The sequence below is a fragment of the Leiobunum rupestre genome, chromosome 10 (genome assembly GCF_980474605.1).
Source record: "Leiobunum rupestre chromosome 10, qqLeiRupe1.1.hap1, whole genome shotgun sequence".
Classification (NCBI taxonomy): Eukaryota; Metazoa; Arthropoda; class Arachnida; order Opiliones; family Sclerosomatidae; genus Leiobunum; species Leiobunum rupestre.
Genome location: NC_143393.1, coordinates 31,570,661 through 31,596,325, shown reverse-complemented (window position 1 = coordinate 31,596,325; position 25,665 = coordinate 31,570,661). Strand labels below are relative to the sequence as shown.

Sequence of the window (25,665 nt, the reverse complement as noted above, 5' to 3'; positions counted from 1 at the left end):
TAAGGTGTTTTAGGATTAAATAATATTAAAAATAAAGAATTAGTATAAACAATATATTTACCTTAGTTAAATATGAAATTAAGAAAACCTTCCATGAGTTGGAGCTTGGATGAAAAATATTTTTCATCCAAGGTAGGAGTCCCGAAGCATTCAGTAAAATTAAATCACTAGTTTTCGCCAGATGACGCTTTCGGCGGGAGTAGAGAGTAAGTGGACCCTCCCATATCCCAAGCGCCCCAACCTGTGTAGATTCTATAAACCGTGCTTTAATATACGACTGTTAAAATTTATCATCATCATCATGTGAAAGCAAAGATAATATGAGCCTCGTACCCTAGATCCGAAATCATTGTCTGGCGCGTAGTCAATAACGTTTACCAACTTCCTACCGGAACTCCGAAAAAATAAGCTCCATATAGCTACCATGGTAACCAAATATAGATAAGACTAGGGCCGTTATAGGATTATGGCAGCTAGGAGTCACAAACACAAGGAGAACGCAGCTAGCCTTTAAACAAGGCTGCAAGTGTCATACTTAAGGGTATTATGTTACTTATGTTTATAGCAAGAATCTATTTATTTTTACTTCCAAGGTACCAATGAGGTTTTATTGTTCAGGGGGAATCAGTAACAAGCACAAGGAGAACGCAGCTAGCCTTTAAACACGCTAATTTTTTGAGTGCCTATAAGCAGCCAGTGGCAGCTTTGGTGCGTAAATAAAGAAGAAGAAGAACGCATGGTTGTGTACAAATTCCGTTGGACGAGCCTTAACGCCGAACGTTTTACGGGTGGGGGGGGGGGAGACAATTTCCGAATTTTCCCCTTCCGACGGCCGTCATTGGCTAGACGCTTTAGCGCCTGCTGCAGGCGCTAAAGCGTCTAGCCAATGAAAAACGTACCCAAGAAAATCCACGAGTTTTGACGGGTTGCGTTCTCCTTGCGTGGGGTGTTGTGTTTGTTGCTCCTAGATGGCAGCGACCGACGGAGGTTGATTTTTCGTAGGTCACGTGCCGAAAGTGTGTAAACGCTTCGTTACAAAACCGTCAATCAGAATTTCAGAAAGCTCTCAGCATTCAAATCTAGGGTACGAGGTATATATTATCTTTGTTGAAAGCTCGGTTCGGCTACAGTCGCTACACAAGTTTAGGAAGCAACGCGAAGAGGGTTCGGCGGGTGGTTACAACGCAAGGACGTATATAAGGGGGGGGGTTTAGGGGGTTCAAACACCCCCTTAGGACTCGATTCCTTTCTTACGAAACGAGCGCAATATTAAGAAATAAACAGTAAGACGTAAAAATGAATTGAAATATCCGCAACGCAGCACAGTTAAATATATTAATATATTAAATATATTAATAGGATCATTAACTAAATATGTTTTAGGACTAACTTGTACATGTTATAACTAAATAAAGAACAGAGAACCACTGTTGTACAATAAACTTTAAAACTTTATTAAAAAGCTATGCTACGGCCGTTTCGGCGCTAAAACTGGCGACGTCGTCAGGCAAAACTAATCTAGATACAATTTTTGGCCGAGAGTTATTGAGAGAAACAGAGTAAACACGGTTCGAGTGTAGGCACAAGAATAACAACAATACATTTTATACCAAAGCAATATTCCCCTGGTTAAGTAACTGTAGATAGTGCATAGCAATCTCCTGGGCGGGGCCATCAATGTTGTTAATAAGTCGATTAGCAATTTTTAATTTCACAATTTCTATAGACTCTCTAATGTTCAATTTTATTGGGTTGTTTTCTTTGGAGATTAGTTTTGCATTATTGGTGTCTATAGTGTGTGAAACCCCCCGAACATGTTCAACAATGGCTTTGGGCCTTTTTAGTCTAAGATCCGCATTGTGGTTGCTCTTTAGCTTGCTATACGTATCGTCATTTAGAGTTTCGTCAACCGCTTTTTCCTATTCACCTTTATCCAAAATGACTGTACACCCCCCTTTGTCTGCTTTACATATTATAATTGACTTATCATTTTTCAGAGACTTGAGAGCTGGAAAAACACAGATCGAACCAAAATAGCCCAAACTTAACACCAGGTTAATTTGCAGCTCTCAAGTCTCTGATAAGTCAATTATAATCTGTAAAGCAGACAAAGGGGGGTGTACAGTCATTTTGGATAAAGGTGAATATGAAAAAGCGGTTGACGAAACTCTAAATGACGATACGTATAGCAAGCTAAAGAGCAACCCTATAAATAACAAATATAAAGAGACAACTTCGGCCATATTGAATAAAGCCGCCAGGAGCCCGGGACGTTTTTTAGGAAAAAAATCCCTTCGATTTCCTGGCCTTCTCTAATACAGCCGGCTAAGTTGGGTGGCGGATACAGCATTTTCTCGCTATTTGTACGATAATCCAGGGAACACGAAAACGAAATAGTGGCTGGGTTCACTAACGCTCAACGGACTCACCGTTGAGTCATGGATTAACTAACTAGTTAGTTGAGTAAACTGAGCGCAGTCAGCGATTGGATACAGCCATAGAAATCGAAGAAATAACTAGAACGATTTTTATATTTCGGTGCGCGCCGATTAGAACCGTTGTCTCGAACACGACAGTAACGCCATCTCCACATCGTCTAACTAAAAACTATCTCTCCAAAAATACCAAAATAAAATGGCGGTCTCAAGCTCGTCGCTAGACGCGTATTATTGGAACCCGAAAACGAAGTTTTTTTAAATTTTGTAACGCGGTTTTTTAATAAAAGTTGAGTTAATGGTTAAAAACTGTGTTATTAAATCTTGTAAACGTAATTTCTCAAACCCAAATATATCTTTTCACAGGTTAGTGTTAGAAATTCTAAATAAAACCACTGGACTAAAATTAGAGAATGTGAAATACTTATTTTACTATAATTTTCCTAATACTCCGATTTCTTGAAGTTTTCACCCCTGCTTCCTTATAACAAAAGATACAAATTAAGCATTTTATTTATTTACTATATTTTTCGATTACCTGATAATGTTTTTATAAACTTAATTTAAGCAAGCTTTAATAGTTTAGAGAGAGTTACTTGAGATTCAAAAGAATTAATATATTTTAATTATGAAACTTTATAGTTTGGTTTATTAAATAACAATGGTTTCATATTAAAGGGGCTCCAAAGTTCGGTGGCAAAAAAAAAAGAAAATTGAGCATACTTTTCACCCCCCCCCCCCAACCCCTCACAGGCGGGCAGAGTCGACCGTAAATTTCGCACTTTACTGACTTTACACACATTGTGCCACCGAACTTTGGAGCCCCTTTAAATTGGTATGGGTGACTGTCAGTGGCCTTAATAGCGCCCCCGCAGACCTCGCGGCGCGGGGGGGGGGGGCGAGAACTAGGGGCCCCCAAACGTGTTTATGATTAAAATCGGTGCTATTTAAAAGGGCCCCGAGTTGTTTGTCGCGGGGGGGGGGGGGGGGCGGCGTTCCTAGTTATGCCACTGGTGATTGTGTTTTATCGAGACTGAATTTGCTGTAGACAGTTTAAGGGAATATGCCAGTGTAATATTACTACGACACCCCCATTAGAACAATATAATTTAGCAGCCTGTAGCCCCGGTTTTCGGAATTGAAAGTTGAAAATTCAAATTACTGTTTGCACAAGTAACTTACTAAAACAGAGACCGGCGACGCAAAAACTGTATTAGCGTGGCAGGCCTAGTCCTAAACGAAAGTTTTGTTGTTGCCGCGTAAGTTCCGGCTTCTTAATCATTTGAACTGTTCACATTCAAGAACTAGTATGCCATTTACGTTATAATATAATATAAATATTTACCTATTATCTCTTGTGTGTTCGGAGTTGAAGAAAGGAGTTAGAGAGAGGGGCTTCGGAGTGACCTTAAAGGGAATATAACCTCAGGTATTTGGTGTGGAACACCAAAGTTTGCAGCTCTGGCCGCTCTTACCTTTGGCTTTAAAAATTTTGGCGCCACTGAACTTCGAAATTTTAAGAATTGAAGGGGTCTTCCATAAAGATTGCTTTGAAGGTTATATTCCCTTTAATTTGTACGCAGTTACAGTGCAAAACAGCGTTTGGCGAAATTGAGTTTATTTAAAATTTTATAGACTTAAGCTAAAACGTTGGGATAATGTGTTTAAAGAATGTTTCGTGATATCATCCTTTTCATTTTTTCTTGTGCCTAAAAATAGCTTTCCTTATTCAAGGTTTTGTAAAATACGCTTGGATTCTCAAATCCCACCATAGCTAGTTTACTTCCTACAACTTTCAACTAATTTGATGCGTTCTACATTTAATTGACTCCAAGAATGCATTTTGATATCTAAAAATATGGGTAGATAGTTTAAGTTCATCTTCATTACTATTTTGCCAATAATAGTCTTTTCAATTTTCATGGCAATCAATCATCTCTATACAGGGTGTCCACTAAAAATGAACCAGGGCGAATATCTCAAAATCTGTTTTAGGTACGATTTTGAAATTTTCAAGTCGTATACAAGATGTAGAGGGAAACCTAATGTCAATGACCTTGAACCATGTATTCAAGGTCATCCAAAAACTAACTCGAGAACCGTAAGTGTTAGAAAGTTGGTTCCAATTAGAAAAGTGTTCCACGTGACGTTTTAAGTACAAGTAGGTTCAGGGTTGGCAATTTTTTGATTTTTTAAAAAAAAATCAAATAAATCGATTTTTTTTATTTAAATCAGATTTTTATTGATTTTTTTGATTTTTTGATTTTAATTAAAATTTCAAAGTTTTATATAATTAAGTATCATAATTTTACCTAAAACCACTATGTTTTAATTTTTAAAGACTTAATCTATATATATGTATAATGAATTTATTAAATTTAAGCTAATAATCATATCGAAGTTTTTATTTTTTAAAACCTATTTTGGTACTTTACAAAAAAAATTCGGCAGAATCTCCACCCACAGGTAGAATCCAATGCAACATTAGGGGGAAGTACAAGAAAGATTATATTTAAACCCAAATTATAGCAATTGGCCAGGTTTTTCTTTTTCAAAAATACTATATAAAAATTGATTTAAATCAACGATTTTTTTTGAAAAAAATCATTGATTAAAATCGCGATTTTAATCGTGATTTAAATCAAGTTGATTTAAATCGGCCAACCCTGAGTAGGTTTGACCTGATCGGATTTGACCAATAGGAAGCCGAAAAATGCTAGATGAAAAACAATAAGGTCGTTAAGTTGATAACGTGTCGAAAGCGTGGTTCGGGAGCTGATAACTCTAAAGATACTCGTGTTAGAGTACTGAAATTTGCTACACATCCTCATGAAGATTGAGGGTCTTTAGTTTAAAAATTTCGATGACCTTGAACCATGTCTTCAAGGTCATCCAAAAACTAACGTGAGAACCGTAAGTGTTAGAAAGTTGGTTCCAATTAGAAACGTGTTCCACGTCACATTGTAGGTTTAATTAGCTGAAAATTTAAGAAAATGAACTTCCAAGATGGCGATACTTTCGTCATCCGCCAATTCGAATGATCGGTTTAGAAATTTCTCCGATTTCTATGGTTATAGCAATGGTAAAAAACTTATTATTGAACTGCACTGCATGTTTTACTACTTCGTTCTCGTGTATGCTGCTTTATCAAACAATTCAAGCATGTCATCCTAGCCAATACCATTGTTTTTATAAGGCTTATAATTACGAACTACCTGGCATTGGAACCGTTTTTAAAAGCTATATTTAAAAGCAATTAGCCGCATTCACGCGAACCATATGAAACCTTGCGAGCGGGCTCCCACAACATTTCGATCAAACTGCGTGAACAGTCAACGTTCGTGACCAAGCGTTCCAGATCCCTTCACCGACCTGTTGGCAGCGCTTCGTCATCGCATCCGCCCTATAATATTTGATCTGACATAATTAGTCCATACCTTGATCGAGAGAGAAATTAATCTTTCGAAGATTTGGGCACATTATTCTTCAGCAGAAAAAAAAAACACAGTAACACACGAAAAAATTTAATCTGAGCGGACTTAGTGCGTTGCAACACGCAAAAAAAACTTGCTTCGGATCGGTTTAGAAAAAAAAATGGTGTACGTGATCGGTGCACGTAATACCAGCTCATAAAGTATTCTTATTAACACCTCGCAATGATTTCGGCGACCACCAAACACGGAATAGATTTCTGATGCGAATGCGCTACCTTTCAAACTTTCGCCGCTTCGCTGAAAAAGATCGTAGCGATAGATTTCGATTGAAAATAGTCCATCTGTACCAGGCTACAACGATGAAAATATTATATTATGTACAGCCCCCTAAACCGTGGGCACTGGAAACATTTCTGCTATGATTTCTGCTATTATATAGCAGACGAAATTGTGGTTCTTGGATATGGAGTTGGTTCATTTCATAATTTTGTGATTTCATACACAGGTGATATTACATAATTAATATAAGGTAATTTTTCTGTTTTATGTACTTCGTTAATGTTATTTGTTTGCTGTGTCACAAGGCCAAAAGCGAAAATTCTATCTTCCTTGTTTAGAAATAACCAAGTTGCCCTAGTTACTGAAGTGGTGCAGTAAAACAATTTCAACACGCCAAAAAAGTGCTATTGAAACCAGGTCTTTTTTCGCAAATTATGTTGAAGCCAGTAATTCTACTGCTGGTGTCCAGTCCACACACGTTAAGAAAGACCAGTGTGACTGATGAAAATTGTTTTGTAGCATATGGTTGACCTTTTCTCTATACCCAAGTAGAAGTGAAAAATGTAAAGGAGCTTACAGAAATTTCCCCAGGAGAGCACACTGAAATTGATTTTCAACTAGTGAAGCTGTGTAAATTTTAATGATTAAAAGTTTCGAGCTGCTCTGAGTCAGAACATGAAGTTGCCAGCTTGGATTAATAATAGTAGTTCCTACCTGGATATATTGCTGGGAAAAAAACTTGACCAGCAAATGGCTTTTGCGACAGCAGCGCCGCTTTGGTTAAGTTAAAGGAATTTCCAAAACTCCTGTAACACTTAGCCTTCTACTAGGCAGAACCCGTAACAAACACTTAGCAAATGCACGCGGAACGCTAGAGTGATATAGCCAGGTAGGAACTACTATTATTTATCCAAGTTGCCAGTGGTTATAAAAAATATGGCCACGAGCTACTCTCAGGTTGCCATTAGAATGTGGAATCTTATACTGAGTACAAAAGATGTATTGGGATAAGAATGATGTCAGCTAATAGTACCACGGCCAACTTTGATTTCTCGCGCATCTCTCGCGCTACAGCGGCCATCTCATTCGTTGACGTTTCTGTGTTAACCTATGAGCAAAAGATGTGTATGACGTCAGCGCCCCTAGCGGATTATTTTTTTTGTTTAGTTTTTACATTGAAGACAATATAACCACCGAGCGTGGCACTGAACTCCTACACATTATAGTACAGTTTATAGGGGGAAAATCCTTGCTCGCGGAATTTCGACGAATGTGTTGGCCGTAGTAGCGCAAACAGCGCGTGATCAAAGTTGGCCGTGATAGTACCTTTGAAATAGTTTAAAAAATGACCAGCCCCTACACGCTAAATCTAATAAAGATTTAAAAGACCTGATATTGAAACCAAACGGTTGGTGACACTACTAGTGTATCATATTTTTAATTAAAGTACTTTAATATTTCACTACGGAACTTTAAATCTTATTTTGTAGAACTTTTAGAGTTAATTAGTTCATTAGATATACTCTTATAACTATTCTGTCAATGGTTGTATTGAATATTCAAATGGCTTTCTACAGTTTCATCCCCATTTTTGGAAGAAGATAAATGTAGTGCTTCTTACAATAATATGTTTGTTTAGAATTCCTTCTGCTATTTCCATTAGACGATTTTACCAATAACATTTTTTTCTCCTCTAGTGAAAGGAAGTAAAACAACCTTAAACAAAGCTATTAATAACTATATGAATTATACAAAGATTTCAAAGGGTAACTTGTATTAATTATCCCAAGGAGCTCTAGAAAGAGAAATCCCCAATCAAATAAAGTAGTTTTGAGGAAACCAAACTATTTTTGAGTTTGACTTTGCATTCAGTGACATCTATATTCTATGATAGCTTTTAATAAGTATTATTCAAAATCATTCAGAACAGTCCTTTATATGCGTGCAAATCCCATATCCCCCCCCCCTCTAGACATGGGCCTGATTCAGAACCATTCCATTGTTATGGTCATTTTGAAAGCAGTGATGACTCATGAAACCAATTTCGGATTTCAATTCCTCTCCCTCAAAATACATCAGTTAAAATCGTAAATTAGGATCCTAATGGGTTTGAGCTTTTTGGGATAAAGCAATAGATAATTAGACATTCTAAGAGTATTTCTCTATTATTTTCTGCTAATAGTAACCTTTACTATTTATTTCATATTTTGAAACAGATAAAAATTAGTTTCAATTTGGCAAAACTTGGAATTCAGTTTTAACTCTTATATGGTAAGTTTCTTACTTTGAAGGAAATTCTTTTTTTAGTAATCCTAAAAATTGTTGGGGGTCTTCTGTAAACAACGTTAAAGCTAGGAGCAACAAACACAGCACCAGTGGCGGCCTAAGGGGGGGGTGGTCCGCCCCGGGTACCAGGGCAGTAGGGGGTTCCATCGGAGAAGCTCGAGGGGGGTGCAAATCAGAACGATTAAACTTGAAGAAGACCGACCCGTGAAAACGTCTGCACGGTCCTGGGGGGTGTCACAAAACACTGCCGCCGCCTCGGGGACCCAGCCTTCTTAAGCCGCCACCGCACAGCACCCCACACAAGGAGAACGCAACCCGTCAAAATTCGTGCATTATCTTGTGTACAGTTTTCATTGGTTAGATGCTTTAGCCCCTGCATGCCGTCGGAAGGGGAACATTCGGAAATTGTCTTCCCCCTTTCCGTTAAACGCTCAGCGTTAAGGCTCGTCCAATGAAATTTGTTTGCTGAGAGTATTAAATTCCAATCATAATTGAAAAAATTAATTTAAAATATCTCATTTTCAAATGGACAAATTGCTGTATAGCAGCATTTTTTAATTTTGAATGAAATTTTTTTATTAACCAATTGCCTATTTATATTTGAGGAAGTGTGCAATTTGTTGGAGCTACAAGTCTATAATTATGTTCCATGTATGTGGCAGTCGTTTAAATTTTAAACGTAAATAAATAATATTATTTACACACATTTATAACTATTACATCATGACAAAGGCTCAACACACTCTTTGTGTGAGATGAGTTTGTACACTAAACAAAGCAGTGGGTATCTATAAGTTGAAGCATCACTAAAATTCAAACTTAAATATCAATAAATAAAACAATTATTTTGTTCAAATTAAAAAATTAAACTTAAACAAATTGTCATGTTGTCGTATAAATTTCCACTTGAAAATATCAATCCCACTTTTTGTGCAATATCAGTTTATATTTAAAAGGATCTATTGACAAGGTCTACTTTACATTATTTGCTATGGGGACCTATGATAAATACAAGTTTTACCAGTAAAAAGAAATTTGCTTCATATGAACATTTGGTTTTTTGAAATGCAGATAGTGTCAATGGATTATTCAGTGTAATTTTGGGTGGTTTTTGTTCCTTATTTTCCTTATCTCCCATTTGTAAAGGAGATTTCATTAAAATAAATTAAACTAAGTTTAATGCCTAAAACCTACTTAAATTAAACAAATTTATTTTCATTACAACAATAATTACTATGGCTTTGTTTTAAAAAAAGGGGTTTAGAATACTCGAGTAATTAGATTTGAGTACCCAAATGGTTGGCTCAGCTCAAGTACTCGACTCAATACTCAAAAGAGTACTTGCACATGCCTAAAAACTACTTTTAAACCGTTTGTCTCTGATAGAAGCATTAAGAGGTTAGTTTTATGTATGGCAGCTCTATCAACAAAAAAGGAAAATAAAAGTTTACAAAAATACTTTTAAAAGCCATTCTGGGTCTTAAAGTGAAAGGCGAGTTGTTTGCCATCTATTGGCTTTCCGAAACCACATGTTTAATAAGTTACTAATCACGTGATTCCGAAAAGCCAATTAATTCGAGAAGCTCCCAATTTGCCACACCTGTAGGCTAGATTTTGATGCTTACTCAACTTGTTTTGATTATTACGATAATGAAATCTAGTGCGAGCGAATGCAACTAGACAGGAGCCGCCACTTGCTTAAAAATATTTGTTATAACCAAATATTTTAAATAAAATAAATATTTAGCTTTTTTCAGTAAATCTATTTCGTTTTCTTGTTTTTAAATAATTATGTCAATTTCCAGGCCAAGTATATAGCGCAGATTATAGTTGTTGGAGCGCAAGTGGTTGGCAGAGCTTTTGCTAAAGCACTGCAGCAGGAACTTGCAGGTAAGAATGCTTAGTTCACAAACTTTACAGATAATTTATTACATGTGTAATGAAATATTTGTGTTCTTATAGCCAGCAGGACTGCCGCATCGAGGGGAGGCGGTGGCAAGAGTGGAGCAGAGCGTGCGGCAACAAATAGCAGATTAGGGATGAGTTTAGAAGTAAGATTTGCAAATTTTCCTAGTAGTTTTGAAAATTCCACACGTTTAAATTGTCATAGTAAATAGTTAAAATTCAAATAGTAAATTTTTTATGTTAAATACATTTTCATAGGAAGCCCAGCAAATATTGAACATAGAAAATTGCGAAAATCTAGAACAAATACAGAAAAACTATCAACATTTGTTTGATGTTAATGATAAAAGCAAAGGAGGTTCCTTTTATCTACAGTCTAAAGTAAGTTTTCTTCTATAAATGGCAATTTTGTTCTATAGCTGTAATTTTTGCTAAAAAATGTAACAGTTTCAACTCAATGTAACCTAACCAAATGTAACAGATAGTTTTAACTCAATGTAACCCAGCCATGCAACATGAATCGGTTAACTTTTTCTTTCCAAAACTTAGATTATGCAGAACCGGTACAAGGGTACTTCTGGCAATATAGAAGAAAAATCACCAAGCGTTAGCACTTGCCATCGGGCAGGGATGCGGTTGTTAAATTTAAATAAATCTGGTTGTTCTTTAATGTATTCTTTAAGACAATTTAGTTCGGCAGTAAATAGCATGTTTTCTATTGACAATAGAACACTATGTTTAAAACGTCTAAACGAAATGAGTACTATCCCAAATATTGAGGAACTTAAAACTAGCAAAAAGCAGTCTGCGGTGTTAATTCCATTTTGCGAGATAGGAGGAGTACCATCTCTATTATTAACCCAAAGATCCTCGAAATTACTAAACTACAGAGGTGACGTGAGTTTTCCTGGTGGTAAATGGGATAACCTTGATAAAGACATAATTGAAACAGCTCTCAGGGAAACTAATGAAGAAATTGGTATTTCCAGGAGTAAAATTAAGATTTGGGGTACCAGCCCACCCACACTAACAAGGTCTAGTGATTCTCTAGTCACACCAGTCTTAGCCTTTCTAGAAATTAATGATTTGCATGAACTAAAACCAAATGAAATGGAAGTTGAAAAGGTTTTTGTTAGAAGCATTACGTCCCTTTGCGATGAGAAACGTTTTGGTTATACGCAATTCAGAGTTGGCTATACATTGCCAGTGTTTTATGGTTGTGATGGTGAGCCTGTAATTTGGGGGGTAACAGGTCGAATTCTTTACCATGTTTTGCTATGCCTCATTCCCGAAACTTTTAAATTAAGGTTAAAATATCGCAAATTACTATTGCCCCAGAAACAAAGAATATCTGATTTTGACTCTCATAAAATAATTTGAAGGGATAGTTCCAGGTGTTGAATATTATCGCTACAGCTTTCTACTTTATAACCACTTATGGAATTAGATTTTCTTATTATAGTTTAAATTAATTAATCATAATTATTAAAGTTGCACCTCTCTCCTATTTAAAATTTCCATACTGATGTAGCTGTTTCAAAAAGTTTAATCATGGAGCATGAGTGCCATCTATTAAAAGTATGAAATTATACATCCTTTTTATAATTAAAACCCTAATTTGTAATTTTAAGCACAGATGTAAATAATGGTATAAATTTTCCATGGATACTATTTGGAATCTAGAATCGGTGACAGTCCATAATGGCCATCAGGGAAGGATACAAACTAGCCTCCAAAAAATTATCAATTATCCAATTGGGATGTTTCATCCTATGACTATAATGATGATCTGCAGTGTGGGCAGACATAATGAACTATGTAAAATGTACAGTTTAAGTTTTTTAGTGCATCTAATCACAATGTTAAGGTTTTTATGTGGTATGTGGAACTAGGCCTCTGTATAACATTTCCGTTGAAAAAATTATAATGAGACTATGTTTGATCCTGACAATAATTGAACCGAAAAATGTAAAATTCTTATAATTCATGTGCTATTGAAAAGGTTACCATAGAAACAATCTCGCAATTGTGAGGCACGAGTTAAACTATAGATTTTAAAAGTTAGTAACACTGAATTCTGTCAGTTTTCAATATCCATTTCACTAACTTTGGTTTTCTTTGTCACTTAGCTGAAAGTGATGTGATTTGGCATGTTCCAAGAACAAGGATTAATTAAAGAAAACTCATTTACATTATACTTAAATGATTATGCTGACATATGCTTTATTGCTACTTTGTTTTTGAGGTTAGCTATATTTAGAGGTTCAACACATGTTAAGTAATAGATAATTTTATTAAAATTAAATAAATTGGTTTTGTTTATGAAGTGTGCCTTGATAATATTTGGGTAGTCGTTCAATACTCAAATTGGATATATATCAAAATATTGTTAATGTATCTATTGTACAAACAATATTCAAAATAAATATTTTAAGTTTAAAGTTTACATTGTATTCTTGGAAGCGTTATTCTTTTATTACACAACCAGTACTTGTATGTGTTGTATGATCTTTTTGTGATTTATGATATCAGGAGAGTTAAATTGAGGGAAATACATATAATGAGAACTTTATCATGTATCACGCAATTATTAAATCTTTTAAAGAATTGAACTTAAAAAGGTACTTTTTATTTAACACATAGGTAGTACGTGCAAAGGAGAGGATAGAAGAAGAACTGCAAATGATTCGGAATAAGCAATCAAACAAATCATCTAATCCGAGAGATACACAAACTTAATATTAATTTATTTATATTTGTTGCTTTAATGTTTAGTTAATATTCTTGTGATTGTATATTTTTGAAATAAAAGTAATGTATATTGACCTCCTTTAATTATTACAAAGAAACCAAACATTACGAATTTTATTGTGTATATAGGCTCTTTTGAAATAAAGCATAATCAACTAGTTAGCTTATGCCGACTATAAGGGCTTGGATCTTTCGCTTCGCAGCAAGAGGAGCCAGGTTCAATCCTAGCTTGTGGGACTGGGTGAAAACTGAGCAACTCTTTCTACGTTGAGTTTGCAAGTACTCTCCTCACAGGTTAAAGGAGTTATAATAACCCAGTATTATCCCTTGCCTTAAAACTTGCAGAGGTTAGTGTAGGGAGCTGTTAGCTCTTAACTTTAAGGGCTTTCCACCACCTTCTTTTACAGTAACCCAGCTACCTGAATTGATGGCATTAAAAGTCACTAGGTGACTGGTGCCTAGGGTATTAACTAGTAGATTATTATTTGTGAAAAATCACCTGATTTTTTTCTCAAATTTTAAAATAAAGATTTTAATTTGCTTGAATACATTATTTATTAAAATACATACTGAATGTGAAAATTATGTACAGCTGCAATGTTTATGATTATGAAAATTTACACTGTGATGAGATTGTAGAGCACAATTCAAAACCATTATATCAAATTGTCAAAACCATTATATCAAATCCATGTATTGTCATTTGTTGGTTATTGAAGAAGACAATTAGAGATTGGTACCAAAATGGTACTACATATGAGCTAATTACAAGATTACTACATCATATTTTCCTCAACTTAAAAGCAAAAGTTGAACAATAATGTAAATCAAATGAACACATGACTATTTACACTCCCGAACTCGCACTGGTTGGTATAATTATATCATAGTTGTATAATTATGTCTTTTAGATATAATACATTCAAAAGATGTGGAATTATAGTGATGGTTACTATGTACCTTTGCTTCTGAAATCCCTCATTGTATATTTTGCAACAATACCATCAAAGCTAAGTAGGTTTACTACCGATAGTTCATTTTGGTTAAGTTGCATCTTCGGTCACTGTCACACCCTAAGTATTTCTAGGCAGTTGTTGTAGCAAATAGCTATCCAATCAGGTTGCGTACTGGCCCACTGAATTTGATTTATTTCTCCCTCCGCTGTGTATGCCAAAATGGGATCTTCGATTGCTCGTGGCATTTGTTGAATATCCCATATTAGAGCTTGGTGATCGTCAGCTGTAAAACAATCATTTCTGGTTAAGAGGAATAAGGGGGAAAAAGCAAATTTTATATTTGACCAAAGCCATTTAAACCTTATCACCCACCCTTTGGGGCGGATTATCTTTTAGTGTTCTTTGATTTAAAAAATTCAATCATTAGTTCATTTTAAAATTCAACGGGCCAATTTCTGTTTCAAAGAAACCATATGATTTTTTATGTTGGTATAAATAATTCACTAATTTTTGTTCCTTCAAATAAAAAAATTTAAAGTTTTAATATATTTCTTATAAAAACCTTTTGAACCATCCTGTCTCCAAGACTTATGCTGTTTGATATTTACACTTTTACGTTAATCTTAGGTTTTGTTACTTAGGTATTATGATAATTTTAAACATAATCACTGTAAATTAAAATTTCATGTATGATACATGAAATTATACACTACAAAATTATTAGAACTTTTATTTATCAGTTAAAAATACTGCTAATTCAAAGAATTTTCATAAGGCTTCATAAGGCAGGGGCATTATAAATTTTTATGAAACATACCATTTAATATCTATTTCCTCGAAATAGATAACAGATTTAATAGTGGCTCAAAATCTTGTAATAAAAACCAAGAGACTGAATTAACTTACCTGCCGTACATATATGACAGGAAGAATGTGGCGCCCATGCTATACCATTGACACAAGCTCGATGGTTATTTAATCTAGCAACTGGTGTGCAAGGAACTCTCACATCCAAAATAATAACCTGTTAATTACAACAATAATTCATTGAGCATATTGTAAGCAAAATTATTATGGGTGTATGACAGAAAAATTTCTTACTTCACACGCATCCATGGCAAATGTGGACAAGTAATTTGGATCTTGTTTATTCCATGCAAGACGAAGCAAAGGGTGGTGTTGTGGATCTTCATATATAATTGTAGAATGTTCCAGGTGACGGAGATCAAACATTCTCACAGAACCATCAGCTCCTAAACACGGAATAAAGAAACCAATTTTAAGCCCACACTATAAAATTTGTAGGATTGTAAACAATCTAATTATTTTCTAAGGCGGGCTTAACCGATGCATTTTACACAAAGATTTAAGTTTACGGCTGATTTTATAGCACCTGATATTGGATTATTCAAAAATTGCTAATAAGCTTTTTCGATGGCAGGGAAAAAAAACTGACTTTTTACCAAAATTTAGTGTTTGAATTCGTCAAGCGTTCAGCCTAGTTACTATACTGTTCAATAGATGTTGCTAGCGTCGAAATCAAAAAGGCTGTACTTATAGGTATCCCTCGTGTTGATAGGATCATTTGTAAATTGGTCAATAACATAAATTACAGCAATTATAAACAATATTTTTACATGGGATATATAATATAGGTTAAAGCTCACTAAATAGAGCATAAGTTGTTAAGCTATAATACTCTACAAAGATTCTCTGAAGACATTATCATTTGGCTATTTAAGTTTTTGCTTCCTTTGACATAAATAGATGGCACCACGCTCTCCAGTAAAGTGGCGTTTTTTGAAGAGTCGGATAGATTCATGGCCATCTCTAATAACAGGGGCCTTTTCATAATACAGTTGGCAATGATATAGCCGACAGTTGCTTTAAATAAAACTAGGTCTTTTTTCCACATTTCTATAATCTTACAAGGAGAGTACCCAAGGTGTTTATTGCCGATTTTGTTCAAAGTCAGGCGATATGTAGACCTATATGAGATATGAAATTTCTAGAGGTGTGCAAAATATTTGGTTAGGCCAAATAATTCGATCGAATACCAAATCGAATATTCGATTTGTCGAATCGAATAGCACTTGGGAAAGTTGGCGAATATTCGTTTTTCTTGATCAAATAGTCGAATATCCGAAAAGATAGGAAAAAAGTATTTGGTATTTTCAAATAGTTTGCAAACTGGTCGAATAACCGCGGGTCTTTTTCTAATTTGTTGAGTTTCAAGGCCATCAGAGGAGAACGCTGTGAAATTTCCAAACTAGTGATTATTTCTGGCACCTCTCTTTAGGCCACAGCGGCAAGGACCATATAAAGAGTAGCTTGCACGTCCATTATTCATACCGTGTATTAAAACTTCTTAGCGAAAGGCAGAAGCTGTTTATTCTAGCGCCTATTGGCTAGATTATTAGCGTGTTCTTTGTTATGGAATTTTCTGGAATAGCAAAGTAAAACTAAAACGTAAACCAAGTTCATAACTAATAACTGGGAGAAAGGTTGAAGTAAGTAACTTTTTGGATTTAACTAAATTATTGGTTTAAAATTGTTATAAACTAAATTAAATATTTTTTATTTGTAATAAAAGATCTGCTCCTTCGTGTTTTACATATAGGCCTATTTAAAAACTTGAGATTTTAATGTAGTTTGCAAAGCATGAAAAATATAGCAGATCCTTTGATTTTAATTGTAGTTAGTACTAAACAATTTTGAAAAAGTTAAGTATTATAGTTTAAATTTATTAAATAAAATAAAATATAAATTATAAATTTGGTTTAGTATTTTACTATTGCAAGTAAAATGAACAGTGATTTCAATTACTTTTTTATTTTTTTGACAAATATGCAAACTATTTGGTTATTTCAAAACCAAATACGTCGTATTATTTGGTATTCGAAATACTATTTGGTATTTAATCAGTTAACTGGCTTAAAATTTTGCTCTAAAATATTCGACCAAATTATTCGACGTTATAAATATTAGATTTAGTATTTGACGTGCCTTGAAAAAAAATATTTGATATTCGATTCGATCCCCAAAAAATAGTATTTGCACACCTCTAAAAATTTGCCAAAAGGAGACGTTGCACTACCCATTCGATTTGCCATGGCAACCGAATATGTTTTTGACCACTTAAAACAAAAATTAGATTTTTTTCATTATTTTACCCAAAAATGTTCCAATTTACCCAAACTTGATTAAATTTACCTAAATTTGGTCCAAATTACAGATTTCGTGATTTTCAATTTAAAAAAAGTATCCTGTGAAACCGAGAAAATCCCATGCTTTTTTAAATGGAGATTTTTGGTTTTAAGTGGTCCTAAACATTTTTGGTTGCCATGTCAAATCGAATGGGTAGTGCAACGTCTCCTTTTGGGAAATTTCATATCTCATATAGGTCTACATTACGCCCGACTTTGAACAAAATTGGCAATAAACACCTCGGGTACTCTTGTTAGTGTCAGTAAGGGAAATTCCGCATTACATGTCGTTTAAATGTGTTTAAAGTATTTAAAAATTATCATTTTGAATCTTTACCAACACTGGCAAACATGTCCCTTCCACCACCAGCTCTACTGAAGGCAATGTCATACACCTCTTTATCATGAGCAATTAATTGGGTTTTCACATGTCCAGACACAAGATTTACTCTTCCAAGCGATTGTCCAGTCTTAAATTAACAAAAAAACATTTGTAATATAAATTAAAAAAAGATGTAATATAAATTAAAAAAAGATGTAATATAAATTAAAAAAAGATGTAATATAAATTAAAAAAGATGTAATATAAATTAAAAAAAGATGTAATATAAATTAAAAAAAGATGTAATATAAATTAAAAAAAGATGTAATATAAATTAAAAAAAGATGTAATATAAATTAAAAAAAGATGTAATATAAATTAAAAAAAGATGTAATATAAATTAAAAAAAGATGTAATATAAATTAAAAAAAGATGTAATATAAATTAAAAAAAGATGTAATATAAATTAAAAAAAGATGTAATATAAATTAAAAAAAGATGTAATATAAATTAAAAAAAGATGTAATATAAATTAAAAAAAGATGTAATATAAATTAAAAAACGATATTTATTTATATTTAGGAAGAATGATTATGTTGCGACAATCACCGGGCGTTTGATTACCATCGCGTTAGATGATGTAAATTTTAAGCAGCCAATGAAATACCGGGACTATTCGTTTTATTTTAAGTGGAGGAGCGTACTGGGGTGACCAACGGGTGGATTGAGAGAAAGGTTAAAAACCGTCTTGACATAGACATTCTCCCTAGGTATAAATAAATACATTCTTGGTAATATATATTAAAAAAAAGATGTAATATAAATTAAAAAACGTATATGTAATAAATACCAAGTGCAATTTATTCTTAAATTTCAAAATGAGATAATACTGTACCTCAAGCCCCCAGATTGTACAGGTAGTATCGATACTCGATGTCCCAAGCAAGTTTGGATCAACTTCATTCCAGTCAAAAGACGTTAAAGGTGCACAGAAATCAGAATTTTTATTCTGAAATACGCATTTAATTTCATCATTATTTCAAATAAGATATAACACTCCAACAAGCTATGCAATCACTTTTTGTTGAAATTAGTTCAATATCTACTTTACATCCTTTGAATTTTGAAGGTGGGCAACAGAATCATGTGTTTGGGGAAAATGGAAGGTATTCCAGAGTCATGTGACAAGGAGGGGAGGAGCTACCTGAAATTCTGACAAATTTTTTTAAACGATTCTTAAGTCCATTACTCCATTAACTGTATAGCAGTGCTTAAAATATTTTACATATAGATTCCAAATTGGGGTCCTATATCTGCATTTATTATCTTAAGTCATTTAATTTTAAATATATTGAAGTAAAATAGGTAAGTTAGAACAATGAGTAAAAACAACGATATTTAAAAGTGCACAAAAATTTGTTTATTGGAAGAATAAATTTAAAACCCGACTGCATTATCACTCCGTCATCAGGGGTTAGGACCCCTGATGACGGAGCGATAATGCAGCCAAAACTAGTCGGGTTTTAAATTTATTCTTCCAATAAACAAATTTTTGTGCACTTTTAAATATCGTTGTTTTTACTCATTGTTCTAACTTATAACTTGTGCAAGTCGCTAAATAATATTAAATATGTAAAATAGGTAGTTTAAATTAGGGATGCGCTGATATATCAACCGATATTAACAAAGTTATCTATCATAACAGTAGTGTATATGATAAAATCACTATAAAAGACGGTTCAGTGCACTGTCATACCATTTAATTATAATTTTTCATTAAAAGAAGTTTCCAAGAGCATATCCGAATATGCCTCTTTTAATTTTACATAATACATATTTTCTATCACAAATTGAATAGTTAGTTAATTGAGAATTTTCTTATACTGGTATTGCGTGATATTAGAAAAATAGTCCGATATATCGGTGCATCCCTAATTTAAATTGGACAACCTCGTAGTATTTAATTATTACAGTACTATCACTGAGGTTTCAATACTTAAATAACCAAGGTTTTTTTAATAAGAAGTAAAAGAAGTCACCAATTTGGCTTACGTATGGGTTGGGTTCTAAGTAACTCAACCCTCGCCCTATAATTAAAGTTTTAGCCTGAAACCGATACAAACATATATGCTATCAAAACTATATTAATTTTGGAAGTAAATTAAAATATACTACAACAACAACATTTCAAAAAATTTTCTAAATCATACAATTCTTACTAGTTCTCTTACATTATTTAAGAGGCATTCCAGTCTGGTTTCGCTTTCTCCAGATCTCCATACACGCAAGTAATCACCACTCGTAGCCAACAGATCTGGGTAAATGCCTTTAGAGTCGGGAATCCACATTAACTTTGTGGTAGGGTATGGATGGTCAAATGTGCTTTTAGCTGTGAACTCAGAAGTGTCTTCATCTAGAGAGACAATCTGAACCTAGGGTAAACATTTCCAAATTACAATAAGAGTGCAAAGCTTAATTAGATCAGAGAAATGATCATGGGCGTAGTTCCTTAAATTAATGGCAGGGCTTGAGCAGCCCAACAATAAATTGCTAATATTTATATACAAGCGCATAGACAAAATGGGGATTTGCAGATTTAGTTGTAGATGCAGTTTTAACTGCACTAAATTTTTACCTCCTTTTTAAGAAAAAGGTTGATCCCCCCCCCCCCCTTGACAAATTTCTGCTCACATTACTGTTTATATTTTTTATTGAAAAAATGGGTTATTAGCCTACATGAAGATATCATATATTTCAAATAAATAAACCCAGAAAATCTGCTAAAACTATATAGAATTGAATAGGTGTTTGACATAGAGCTTCTACTGGTTTTTGGAATACTTATTCTTACAAGTAAAGGTCATTCTTACAAGTAAAGGTGGACTAATGGCTGGAAACAAAAATGTTTTAGGGGTACATCTTTATAAAGCTGTTAATACTAAACGTTGGGTAATTTCATATGTAATATAGTACTAGAATACTTAATTTATAAGTTTTATAGTTAAAATAATCAGTTTAAGTATTTAAGTAAAAAAAATTTAAAATGGTAAATTTAAAGGTGTCAATTTGTTCTGGCCGCATTGCTATTACTCTTATGACATCATAAGGGTAACAAATCCCCATTGGCTGATAATTTTTAAAGTTCAGAATAATTTTGTGTTTCAGCTGAAACTTCAAATAGACTGTGACAAACTTTACTTATTTACATCTACAATGATTGATTTTAATTAGGGCTTGGCGTTCGAATAGAAAATTTTCTGTTTATTTCTTTTATATCCATATCCAAAAATTATCTGAATAAAAACTTATTTGTTGCATATTAAATCGTATAATAGTTGTGAATATTATCCAAAAATAAACAGTTAATAAAAATTTTTATGATTAATTGAAATTTTGGCGGTTAATTTATCCGTTTCCCCGAGCTCTAATTTTAATTATAAATTTGTATTAATAATAAAATATAATTACAAATTCATGGTTACCACTAAACTTACAGTTAAATCAGCATTTTGTTAGGCTTTTAATTTAATTTTATCAAGGTCAGTTCGTTGGATAAACGGTTGAATCAGAATTAAAATTCTAAATGGGAGGAGGCCGTTACAAAATAAACTAACGAGGAGACTACCCGAGGTGATAATCACCAATTGCAATGGGCATTAGTTTTGCCATGGCAACCGAAAATGTTTTTGACAACACAGTATGTATATTTTCTCATTGAAAATAACATGGGAATCTGAGCACTTCTGTGAAAAATTTCAAAAAAAATTTAAAATTCAAAACCAAAAAAAAATAGATCAAAATTGACAAATGAAATGAATTTTATGATATTTTGATGAATTTTGGTCAATTTGATCAAAATATGTAAAAATTGATCAATTGTTATTTTCAATTGGACAATATACAGACTGTGTTAATATTTATGGGCATAATAAATTGAACTATGGATAAATACAATTATCTACAAGTTGGGTCAAATTGAAAGAACAAAAATGAAAAAAATTGTAAAATATTTAAATATGGTGATTATTAATGGTAATATACTAATCAGTTACAATGCAAACCTTGTTGTTGTATTCTTCAATAAAACTTCCAAGTGCAAGTCTGAAACGTCTGTCAGGGCGTACACTCCAATTCATGCTATAAACTGTCCAGGGTGCTTCATACTTATAAATTTCCTTCCTCTTGGGAGGTCCGGAATGTACCGCCATTTTATATCCGTGTGAGTTGTTCACTCAGAGTAGCTTGGATAATTGATTCTGTAAATTGAGATATCTTAAAATGAATTTCATATTTCTCAAAGCACTGAGTAAGAACATTTATGAGGGTGGAGGGGGCAAGACTGTAAGAGCTGTAGGACTGAATTCTTGGACTTCGAAATAAATTTAGTAATGAACATGAACTTTCAAAATAACCATAATTTTTTTGCACATTTGACTCTACAGTTTAAAACAAATTACTATGTTTTCTAATTTATTTCAAAGATCTATTTGGTGTGATGGGGAATACTTTAATCTCATCTTAGTGGTTTCCTCAAAATATCTCATTTTTGCAATTCATTTGTTAATAATTTACTATTATTTAAGAAATTTAAAGTGAGATTTCGAATGTGATGCTTACGAGATACATTATTGTTATTCAAAAATCGTCGGAAGTTATTAATGAAGCACCGATTTGAAAGAAGGATTTATTTCTTTGATAATGGATTCGTCTGGATAGAATGCACCTTTAAGCTGTACATTTCGAATTTGGAGTAGTTTCATTTTAAATACCCATTTCATTAGCCCAATTGGAACTCTTCTAGGACCAAATCATCTTCAGCTAAGCTAGTGGTAAAGCCCACATGATAATTGCAAGTGCTCAAATTTTTCATAAGGTGGTAGAAATTGAGGCTCCAAGAGACTTTTCACCCCAAAAGAAAACAATTAATAACATTCCTAGTGACAAAAACATCGATCTACCATGAAACATCTTACTTTATACTCCCTTTTAGGAACACATAATCTAAACATGTACTTCTACCATTCTATCAACACTTTCTCAGAATAGCCAGAGTAACAGAGATTCCCACACAAATAAAACTAAAATTTCTTCAACGTACTATAAAAATTCGTCAATATCTGGTACAGTATCAGTTCAACATCTCACGGTATAAGCCAAAAAAGGTACGTTATAAAATAATTATCGTTAGCAGAATGACCGTAAATGGCACATAAGCAGCAAGATTCTAATATCAAGACTCAAACCTAATTTCCCGACACTTATAATGTTTGAGCAGCGACTTTACCCTCTCTGGTTTGAGTTAGCTCCGTCAGAGTCCGTCTGTCTGCCTAGACCATAGAAATCTCATAGGTAACTAGAATGCTGCCGTGTAACTGGCAAATGGACCAAACGCCGTGGCAGACGATAGCCAGATCTCAGCCAATCAGAGCTCAAAGAGTGGTTCTGCCAAGAATTTAATGTCACCAGAGAGAATGACGTCACTTAGCTCCCGCGATAGTAGCGGAACCACTCTACGGCCTCTCATTGGCTGAAGGTTCAAAACGAACTGGCGACAAGCTCGGCCGTAGGCGGCAGCATTCTAGAGATTTCTATGGCCTAGACACGGCCCCCTGCTCGCGACGATAGGATTGTTGTCAGGAAAATGTTATAAAACTTTCCTATTCCTTTATTTGAAATTTAACCCAAATCGTCCACAAAATGGTGCTCTTAAAAATATTCGCGACCCAAACGAGTCTAGGTGGCGTAACGGCGCTAGCTTCTCCGAGGTTGCGCCTATGATCTAGCGTCTGCTACAGATAAATTAAAAAGTCATGAGAATGTTCAATAAACTTATAAAAATATAATTAAACGATGCAAAAATTAAATTAAAATGCAAGTATCATTATTTATGAAAAAAAAACGGTATTGACCCTACTTGTTTTCCCTAAAATTACTGCTTATCTAGGTTCTGCATAGTGGCGACCTCACAATTTTGCGGCCGCTTTTGTAATTACTTTCAAGGTTGGAGAGGGTGTCACAGTGGGATCTGATAGTTTGGCTAGAGGGCTGGGGGGCAATTCTGTAAAAAATCGACTGGGAATTCGATCTCGATACCCTATACCATGTCGAAATCCGAAATCGACTTCGACAATTTGCTTTGATTTATGCTTATTCGAAATCTTTAGCGAATACCATTCGTCGAGATCTCGAAGTTCGAAATCTAGTTTTCGATCGAAAATTGGATTTCGAATATTTACAGAATAGGCCCCTGAAAATGGGGAAATCACTGTACTCAAGACTTCATGGAGAGACCCAATGTGGCGGTTGGTATGTCTGCCTCTGGTGCGCTTGGTGTGAACTTCACACCAAGCGCTATATACACCATTCTCGTTTTTCTGTCCCCCCCCCCGAGACCCCCGATGGGATATACCCCTTTCCATTCCCACACACTTGCCCCTAAATTCGCTTCGTTTAGATAACTGTTTTTTAAAATTAACGTGAGAAATCGCTTCGTGTGGGATCGGGAAGCAATTCGTCCAAGTCAGTTTGCTTAGAATCGCTTTCAAAACGACAAGGTGGGGAAGTAAAATTGCTCGTATTTTCAAAAATAATGGAAATAAATTTCAAAATAATGTCCAATAATATTACTGTATGTATAGTAAACATGATTAACTATTTGTTTTGGGATACAATTTAGTATTTTCCAAATTCTGGCCATAATTTAAAATGGCGTTAAGCCTTGGCTATAAGCAAATCGGGGTGAAGCGATTTCGCACGTGTTTATAGGATGGGATACGCTTAATCAAATGTCAATTCCTTCAACTTTGCCCGCGTCTCCAACGTCATCCCCGGAGCCCGAGAACCTCCCAATTTTCGGGATGTTTCATGACACGTGGATCCGGGTCCTCTGCATTTGCCACTCGTTGCAGCTGGTGGTTAATAATTCCCTCAAAACCATAGTAAGAGCGGAAGTGATGGTCAAGCGCGTCAACGACTGGGTGACGTTCTTCCATCGCTCCTCCAAATGGAGCGAAGCGTTTCGGAGGAGGTCACCCGGGGGCCTGGACGTCAAGGCCATCGTCGTTACTCGGTGGAATTCCATCTTTATGGCTATGGAGCGACTCGTTCAAGTAAGCGACATTTTGAAACCAAGGTCGTGACAGGGTTTCACTAATACTATGTCTTTTTTTCCCTTTTTTACCCTGTTACTGTAGGATGGAATGCTTGCGGCTCTGAAGAGTACCTTCATCGAGGCCGAAGCGTTTCTCGAAAACCTGCCAAGCGAAGATCATATCTTCCAGATGAAGGAGATACTGAGGTTGCTAAGGCCCATAAAGATCGCCACAGACAACTTCCAGAAGCGAGAGCCCGTTGCTCATCTGGTAATTGGAACGCTTCTGGATGTTTTTGATCAGATCTCGGCGGCGAATGCTCCTTACTTTTTTGATTTTCGGGAGGAGCTGCTGTGCAGATTAAAAACGCGCTTCTTTGAGGAAGTGGTAGACCCGCAATATGTAGTTGCGGCGTTGTAAGACCCTCGAGGGAAAACTGCATTATTTCCCGGTAAGATAAAGCAAATCATATTTTTATCCCACTCCCAGAAGCTAAATGAATGATAAAATTCTACAGCATCGAATGCCATGGACGATGGTTCAAACATTTTCCGGTCACTTGGAGAGAACGACGCGATTCGTCATTTGTCGGAGTTTGCCGCTCGCATAATGCCCGAGGAACAGCATCAGCAGCAGGAGGAGCAGCCTAACAGATCAGGGGGACTCTGGTCCAGGGTTCGAGCGGCCCGTACTTCAGAGCAGCCAGCCACCACGCAACAGCAGTCATTCAAGAGTGAAATCACTAATTATTTGGAGGAGCCCTTGCAGCCGGAGGATTGCCAAGTGCTCTTTTTTTGGAAGACTTACCGAAAAAAGTACCCTGTGCTATCAGAATTGGCTAAGAGGGTGTTGAGTATTCCTGCGGCAAGTGCCGACGTTGAAAGAACGTTCTCGGTAGCGGGTTCCATCACCCGCTTCCGAAGAAACAGAATTTCGATGTCCAACGTTGAGTACCTCCTTTTATTCAAGGAGTGGGGCGTTTTTGAGTGAATTTCTGTAA

At 34.8% G+C, this 25,665-nt stretch overlaps 2 protein-coding genes across 7 annotated transcripts; one reads left to right on the top strand and one right to left on the bottom strand.

The window, feature by feature from the left end:
- The first annotated feature begins 6,313 nt into the window (after window positions 1-6,313).
- blp (mitochondrial import inner membrane translocase subunit Tim16) lies at window positions 6,314-13,164 on the top strand. Of its 4 annotated transcripts, XM_090159866.1 has the most exons (7): window positions 6,317-6,398; window positions 6,487-6,565; window positions 8,365-8,419; window positions 10,240-10,324; window positions 10,397-10,485; window positions 10,598-10,720; window positions 10,889-12,697. In XM_090159866.1, exons 3-7 carry the CDS (start codon window positions 8,417-8,419, stop codon window positions 11,717-11,719), a joined length of 1,131 nt encoding a protein of 376 aa, XP_090015992.1. In that variant the 5' UTR covers window positions 6,317-6,398; window positions 6,487-6,565; window positions 8,365-8,416; the 3' UTR covers window positions 11,720-12,697. The 4 variants fall into 4 exon arrangements, with proteins under 4 accessions (XP_090015994.1, XP_090015991.1, XP_090015992.1 ...); XM_090159868.1 differs by lacking the exons at window positions 6,487-6,565; window positions 10,889-12,697 and adding an exon at window positions 12,983-13,164 and having other exon boundaries at window positions 6,314-6,398; XM_090159865.1 differs by lacking the exon at window positions 6,487-6,565 and having other exon boundaries at window positions 6,314-6,398; window positions 10,889-12,696.
- A 520-nt stretch (window positions 13,165-13,684) lies between these two features.
- Window positions 13,685-22,833, bottom strand: wap (DDB1 and CUL4 associated factor wap). Of its 3 annotated transcripts, none has more exons than XM_090160908.1 (8): window positions 22,548-22,622; window positions 21,627-21,830; window positions 19,806-20,006; window positions 18,470-18,583; window positions 17,590-17,722; window positions 15,148-15,299; window positions 14,953-15,070; window positions 13,685-14,329 (listed from the first exon to the last, which is right to left on the bottom strand). In XM_090160908.1, the coding sequence occupies exons 2-8, from the start codon at window positions 21,780-21,782 to the stop codon at window positions 14,157-14,159; spliced, it is 1,047 nt and encodes a 348-aa protein (XP_090017034.1). In that variant the 5' UTR covers window positions 21,783-21,830; window positions 22,548-22,622; the 3' UTR covers window positions 13,685-14,156. The 3 variants fall into 3 exon arrangements, with proteins under 3 accessions (XP_090017034.1, XP_090017033.1, XP_090017035.1); XM_090160907.1 differs by lacking the exon at window positions 22,548-22,622 and adding an exon at window positions 22,673-22,833 and having other exon boundaries at window positions 13,686-14,329; XM_090160909.1 differs by lacking the exon at window positions 22,548-22,622 and adding an exon at window positions 22,673-22,829 and having other exon boundaries at window positions 13,689-14,329; window positions 21,636-21,830.
- Window positions 22,834-25,665: the final 2,832 nt, after the last annotated feature.

What these genes read in the sequence shown, in the direction of transcription:
- blp (XM_090159866.1), top strand. An exon ending in GATTAGGGATGAGTTTAGAA is followed by an intron (nt 10,486 to 10,597) that starts GTAAGATTTGCA and finishes ACATTTTCATAG; the next exon opens with GAAGCCCAGCAAATATTGAA. An exon ending in CCTTTTATCTACAGTCTAAA is followed by an intron (nt 10,721 to 10,888) that starts GTAAGTTTTCTT and finishes TCCAAAACTTAG; the next exon opens with ATTATGCAGAACCGGTACAA.
- wap (XM_090160907.1), bottom strand. Translation starts at nt 21,782, where the DNA reads ATGGCGGTACATTCCGGACCTCCCAAGAGGAAGGAAATTTATAAGTAT. An exon ending in ACAACAACAAGGTTTGCATT is followed by an intron (nt 20,007 to 21,626) that starts GTAACTGATTAG and finishes TGTTTACCCTAG; the next exon opens with GTTCAGATTGTCTCTCTAGA. An exon ending in CTGTCATATATGTACGGCAG is followed by an intron (nt 14,330 to 14,952) that starts GTAAGTTAATTC and finishes ATTGTTTTACAG; the next exon opens with CTGACGATCACCAAGCTCTA.